Source organism: Mytilus californianus, unplaced genomic scaffold (genome assembly GCF_021869535.1).
Source record: "Mytilus californianus isolate M0D057914Y unplaced genomic scaffold, xbMytCali1.0.p SCAF_14, whole genome shotgun sequence".
NCBI classification, from domain to species: Eukaryota; Metazoa; Mollusca; class Bivalvia; order Mytilida; family Mytilidae; genus Mytilus; species Mytilus californianus.
Window position 1 is genome coordinate 25,276,435 of NW_026262626.1, and position 6,944 is coordinate 25,283,378.

The window sequence follows — 6,944 nt, forward strand, 5'->3', positions numbered from 1 at the left end:
AGTTTGTTATTCAACATGTACAATGTAGAAATAGAAGGATGATGTGGCCGAGATCCTTATGAATAAACTAAAGAAGATATTTGAGCTCTGTACCAGAAAAATAATAATTATGTCCAAGTTGAAAGAGAATAAACAAGCGTTTTACCAGGCAAAGAATGTTGAGAAAAACTAGGAGATGACAAAGTGAAAGATAACTGTCAACAGACCGGGGTTTACAAAGGCACAGTTCACAAGTGAAACTTAAAATACAAGGCACCTGAATTCATTCTGGTGATCTTCCACAACATGGCTGGGTACGACAGCTACCTCTTCATTAAAAACATGTGAGGTAGTAGATCACAGATTACTTACATACCCAAAAACAAACAAAAATTATATTTCGTTTTACAAAAAAAGTGTCGCAGAGCAAAAAGGGCTTGAGGAGGGGAAGATGCAGACAGTGTACCGACATTACGCTTTATTAACAGCCAGCCATTTATGAAAGCAAGTCTACAGAGAATAACTCAACCGTCGTATTTCCAAACACACAGAAAGTGCTTGGAGAAATTTCCCTTTACCCGGAATTTACAATAAAACTAAATCCGGAAAATGGCAGGAATATAACCATAAGAGAAATAGTAGACAGGCGAAAGTAAGAGTACATTGCGAATCATCTGGATTGCCAACTTAAGGCTCGATAGATCAAAGGAGTTAAAGTTAACACGAATACCTAGCTAACATGAATGCACGATAACCAAGCCAGCACCAATGTTAAAGGTAAAAGTATAATACGTTACTTCCAATGGAACGGTTTTTGAGGATATTGGGACCTCGGTAAAACTCGGATTTCAAAATACAAGCCTGAAGAAATAGACAAACACTTAAATTTGCGAAGACTACATGTATGAGATTGACACGAGGAATGATCACCCGAGACCTTACTGGCCAGATAATATTAAGGAAACAAAAAATTTATAGATACATTTAAGATAAAAATTTTCAACCTATTTCAACATATGTGGTGCATTATATAAGTGAATTTAAAGAGTGTCTGACCCGGAAGTTGAAACTGAGGAATATCCATAAAGCTACATGTATCATATCCAACCAAGGCCCATGTTGAAATTTACATTAACAAAAAAAAAAATAAACTCCGAGCCGAATCTAGTGTTACATTTTAAAAAAGTAAAAAGTATGAAAGTGTTTGCAAAAAGAATGAAAAATATCTGGAACCGTGTTGGTATCCGTAACAAAACGAAAGCTTGAAAACAAGCAATCAACCTCAATTTCAAGAAACGGAATATATTTAACGATTTTTTTTGCCTGCAATCCATTGGAAACGAAACAAGTTGGGATCTAGAGAAACCAATCGTTCTAGGTTTTGCGATTTTGGTCTAGTCCAAAGCATTGATGACTGACTTTGTATAAGACTACCTCAAACCCCAATACGGCCCGCGAGCCACGATCTGCTATATACGCAACACTGATAGTCTCGTTTGCGATATTCAGATCACAGACATTTACAAATACATATATGAAAATGTGCATCAATGGTACGAGATGTCCAACTGACCATACATTCCAAGTCAAGACTAAGGTACTAGTAAACAAGAAAGTTTATATATTTCACGATCGATTATGCTGGAATACCAATGGTTGCACGTGTCGGTCTAAGACGGAAACGGTATGCCATTCAAACAGAAAGATATGAAATCAGGAGAGTTAAAGGTGTGAATAATGTGATCAAGGATGAGCTTGCATTAAGCGACTTCAAACAATATCTGAACTCGGGCTATGATTCCTACAACACAACGAAAAACATTCTGAGCAAATGCTCCCATCTACACAAAACAATAAAGCTCTTTTAGCAGACTACAAGGGATAGACATTATTGATTGGACAGAAACACTACAAAATTGGAGACACTTTACAGAGATTTATCTCATAGATTGTAGATCATGATGATGAACTTACTAAAATCATGTATGAGGAGGATCCTTAAAGAATAACTTCTAACCTACGACCTTCCGCATATGTTGCAAACTGATCAGAAATAGTATCCAGGCTTCAAATTTTGACCCATAACATTTATAAAAGAGAGGTAAAAGATTCCAAAGGTACTAGCTTTGTAGTCGCGAATTTATGTTATTTGGGTATTCTTGTCTGCTTTAACTCCTTCAATGCACCGAGTCCTAAACTGGAAATCATCCAGATGATTCACAATGTACTCTTATTTTCGACTGTCCACTATCTCTCTTATGGCTATGTTCCTACCATCCCTAGAATTGTGTTGTTTTATTTTATACAATTAAGGAATAACAGTACTGTAGTTGAAGAGTCGCCACCGTCAATTGGCGATTTGATGGTCGCAAATGCAGTTTTACTGGCGATACGTAGCGGAGACAGTAAAATGGAAATTCTAATGCAAAAAAGCCACCATTTTGAATTCCGTTTTTTTTTTTGGTATGTGATTTCTCACAAAATAAACAAGAAAGTCACATTTTGAGCCTCAAAATCTTTTTTTTGTCAACATTGAAACAATTCTGAAGCGTACGAAAGGTATAAATACGTCTAGTGTTTATGTTTGACATCGTTAGTATACACATGACGTCACATTGTTTAGATGCTTAAGACGATGCAACAGTTTCGCGGACTTTTTCATTTATGTAATTTTAAGCCAAAATATTAATAAAATGGAACTTATTTTAATATTCTGCATTAGAATGGAGATAACTGTATTGTATTTTAAGCTTGGCCTTCGTAAAACTTGATTTTACTGTCGCAAATATCCGTTTACCTGGCTCCGCTACGCGTCGCTAGGTAAACTCAATCAATTTGCGACAGTAAAATCTACGTTTTACGAAGGCCAAGCTTAAAATACAATACAGTTATCTCCTAATTTGCGACCATCAAATCAAAATTGACGGTGGCAACTACAGTACTGTTATTCCGATTCTAATGCATTACAAAAAGAAATAATACATAAGGGCTTGAAAAAATGTATAAATTTGAAATAAAATAAAATTCCGCGAAACTTCATGAATGATTTTGGCGCAAAGACGTCATCGCTAAACGTGAAGTCATAAAAAGAAAACTTACAAACTGAAAGTTATTACGTTACTTCTACGATTCCAATTTGAATAAAATGACATCAAAACGGCGATTTTTAGGTAGATGTTGTTTTATTTTCGATAATATTGTAGTTATTGATAGTTTTTTATCCAAGCAATTCAAAATGGCGGGTCCCTCCTTAGTTACGCCATGTCAACTGTGGATTTGATGGTAACTTTTATCCAATGAAAAAAATTGTTACATAAAAATTGCATTAGAATTCCTGATTTCTTCAAACACTTTCTGTATGTTTGGAAATGCGACGGCTGTGTTGTTCTCTACAAGTACCTGAACAATTGCATTCATAAATGTCAGGCTGCCAATAAAGCGTGAGTCCCGGTACATTGTCTACATCTTCCCCTCCTCCCCTTTAAACTCACCAACCCCAACAATGTTTGTAAAGGGAATGTATAATTCTTCGTTTTTGGGTATGTAATATGTTATAAGTAATATGTGCTCCACCCTCTCCCATGTTTGTAATGATGTAATGGCTGTCGTACCCGGCCTGGTTGTAGAAGATCAACGGAATTAATTTGGGTATCTTTTTCTTTAAGTTTCACTTGTGAGCTGTGCCCTGAATCCTCGGTATATTGACAGTTATGTCTCACTTTGTCATCTCTTTTTTCAAAATGCCCAGTTTATGACTACTCTTAGAAAGGTCTAAACCACATTTTCCAATATCGGTATCTGACATTACTGCCCTCTGTGTTGATATGAACTATCATTAATATGGTAATCATTATAAATTGAGTGTTTACAAAACTTTACATTTTTCGAAATACTAAGGATTTTCTACACCAGGAATAGCCTACTTTAGCTGTATTGATAAACCATTTCGGAATTTTTTGGTCTTCAATGCTCTTTAACTTTATTTGGTCTTTTTAAACTTGATGATTCAAGCATCACTGAAGAATCTTTTGTAGACAAAAAGCGCGTCTGGCGTACACAATTTTAATCCTGGTATCTATGATGAGTTTATTTATGCAGCCTGAATTTAATTTGCAAAACAATTCCTGCGTCGAAAATTTTATCTGCACTAGGTGTATATGAAAATCAGAGAGCCAATATTTCCTGGACCAAAAGCCTCAAGTGGATATTTCACGGAAGGTCTATACCATGAGTCCAATATCGGTACTGACGTATGCAACTTAAATCTAATGCATAAACAAATCCTATTGGCCATGCTTTTAATTTGATCAGCATAAGCTTTAAATGCAAACGAGTGGCATAATGTTTCCTGAATAAATGGCCCAGGTGAGAAAACTAAAAAAAGGTCTTCAGGACAGGCCCAATATCGGGGTCTTACATCACTGGCTCCTGTCACTCGTTGTAAATTTAATAAGAAAAAAGAAATATCTGTAGAGTTATTTTATACGCACTAGATGCAAATCAAAGGCAGTAACCTTTTATTTCCTGGACCAAAATGTCCAGACAACCATACATAAGTCCAATATCGAGGTTTGAAATAACTGATTCCCTTCCACCGTTATATTTAATTCGTATAAAAATCCACACGACAATGCTGTTCATAAATTTTGCACAATTCCAACATATGTACAATCTTCCAGTGAAGTTTATAGGATTTAGGTGGAAAACTTAAGGAGGAGTTGATTACACAAAAGTTTCATAAATATTTCTGAAATATGACTAAGATCCAAAGTCTAGAAAAAGTTGAAAAAAATCACTCAACGAATCATAGGAGGTGCGCAACCTTAACATAGGTTCGATCTTTTTGTAAAGTGTATGAGATCTGGATTAAAAACTGCAGTAGAAGTTGATTGCACAAAACTTTTATCCTATTTCATTTAAATTAAAGTTTCAAAATCTTGAAAAATGATCCGTCTGGCTAAACTAAGACATTTTCCACGTTGTCCTTGGTACCTGACGTAGAGGTAGACATTTTCACTAAAATGGCCAATACTACTTATGTTATAGGCCCGTACGAGTTTTTCGGTATAGGGTGATGGGTACCTGGTATGTCATATAATCTTGTAACTATTGGCGACTGGCCTAACTAAGAGATTCTCCACATTGACCAATCGACCAGAGGTAGAGCGAGACATTGCAACAAAAATTGCTCATAGCGGTACTGCCTAAACCCGTACGAGTTGTGAGTAATAGGGGGGAGGGGGGTATTTGGTATGTAAATAAAGGCAACAGTAGTACCGCTGTTCAACAAACATAGGTAGCAATACACAGTTAGAAGTTTAGTTTCGCATTGTGGCCATAGTGATTTTTTTAAATTTGAAAGTTTTTGCTGAAGAATAAGTATCACTCTAATGGATTGAAATTTTCATTTGGACCAAATTTTGGGGACTTTTGTGACATTTTCACCCCCCTTTTTGTAATATTTTGTATCGAATAAATACAGATTGTTTCCATGGTTACATCAAAAAGATATTATGTTTCACCATTTTAACTATTGGAAATCAAATCTATGGAAAATGCTGTTTCCATATATATGCACATGCATAACCCACACATTAAGCCTTATTTGTTAGAAAGCAATGGAAAGAGGGTGTTTAAAAACAATGGGTGTCATTTTTAAGTTTTTGTCCTAACTGTTTATTGCTACCATAAATCGATTAAGCGAAAACAAATCCGGGTCATAAACCAAAATCGAGTGAAACACATCAACTATAAGAGGAAAACAACGGAACAACAAAAACACTGAACTGCTACCAAAACAAACACTAACATACATAGAAACGGACTTTTGATAATAACTGCCATATTCCTGATTTGGTACAGGACATTTCAAGAAAAAAAAATGGTGGATTGAACCTGGTTTTATGGCTAGCCAAACCTCCCGCTTATATGGCAATGTTAAAAATACCGCTAAAATTACAACATTACGTGACAGGAATACAGTAAAAATAAACGCAAGATCACTCAGGACAGAGAAATACATAAATAAAAAATATAATAGTACATTACAGCATGTAAACCACACAATAACAACGGACACCACCTTCCATGAACTTACGACAGTACACCAGAACACCACAATAGAATTATGAACTGTGCGTCACATGAATGTATTAACGCCACAAAACGTGACGTATTTTTGTGACGTTTTTTTTTTATCACAAGTAAATTTCTAAAAATAGAATATAAATATGGGACTGTGTTATTAATGGTGTAATTATTTGTATTTTTCAACCATGTCGGTTTTTCTTTTAAGGTAGAAATACACAGTTAGGAGTATAGTTTCTCATTTTAGGCCCAGTGGATTTTTTCAAATATGAAAGATATTGTGCAATAAAATTCTTTTTTTAGACAGCTGATAATTAAGTTAGCCTTCAAAGTGGGTTTATAAGAACATCAAGATTATTTTTACATGTTTTATGGGCTATTTTCTGTTTGACTGTTCGTATTTTCATAGCCAGAACAACCACAGGTCCAAAAATTTGTGAACTGTTTACAAACACTTTTTCCACACGAACTGTTTGAAATGAGACGAAAGACATATGATTTGTATTTGATCTCTTGATAGATACATGTAAACAATTGCTGAAAAGGTATCACTCCAAGGGATTGAAATTTTACTTGTGTCTAAATTTTGGGGAAATATGTGACATCTTCCCCCCCCCCCTTTTTTTTGCAATATTTTATAGCAAATACATGCAGGTTGTTGCCATGGATACACCAAAGAGAAATGATGTTTAACCATTTCAACTACTGGATATCAAATCTATGAAAGATACTGATTACATAAATATGCACATATATGACACAAACAGTAGCTTAATTTGTAAGAAAGCAAGGAAAAGGGGATGGTAAAACTTAGAAGAGTAAATTTTAATTTTTTTCATAACTGTATATTGCTACCTAAATCAAAACTGTGTAAAAAC

The 6,944-nt window shown here is 35.0% G+C and overlaps 1 protein-coding gene across 1 annotated transcript in view; it reads right to left on the reverse strand.

Annotated features, from left to right (window-relative positions):
* Positions 1-6,257, reverse strand: part of LOC127724604 (40S ribosomal protein S4-like) — a 399,059-nt gene extending 392,802 nt beyond the window's left edge. Inside the window, exon 1 of the mRNA XM_052231624.1 lies at positions 6,254-6,257. Coding sequence (XP_052087584.1) covers positions 6,254-6,256 — 3 coding nt within the window. The 5' untranslated portion in view covers position 6,257. The remainder of the gene's footprint in view (positions 1-6,253) is intronic.
* Between the last annotated feature and the right edge of the window lie 687 nt (positions 6,258-6,944).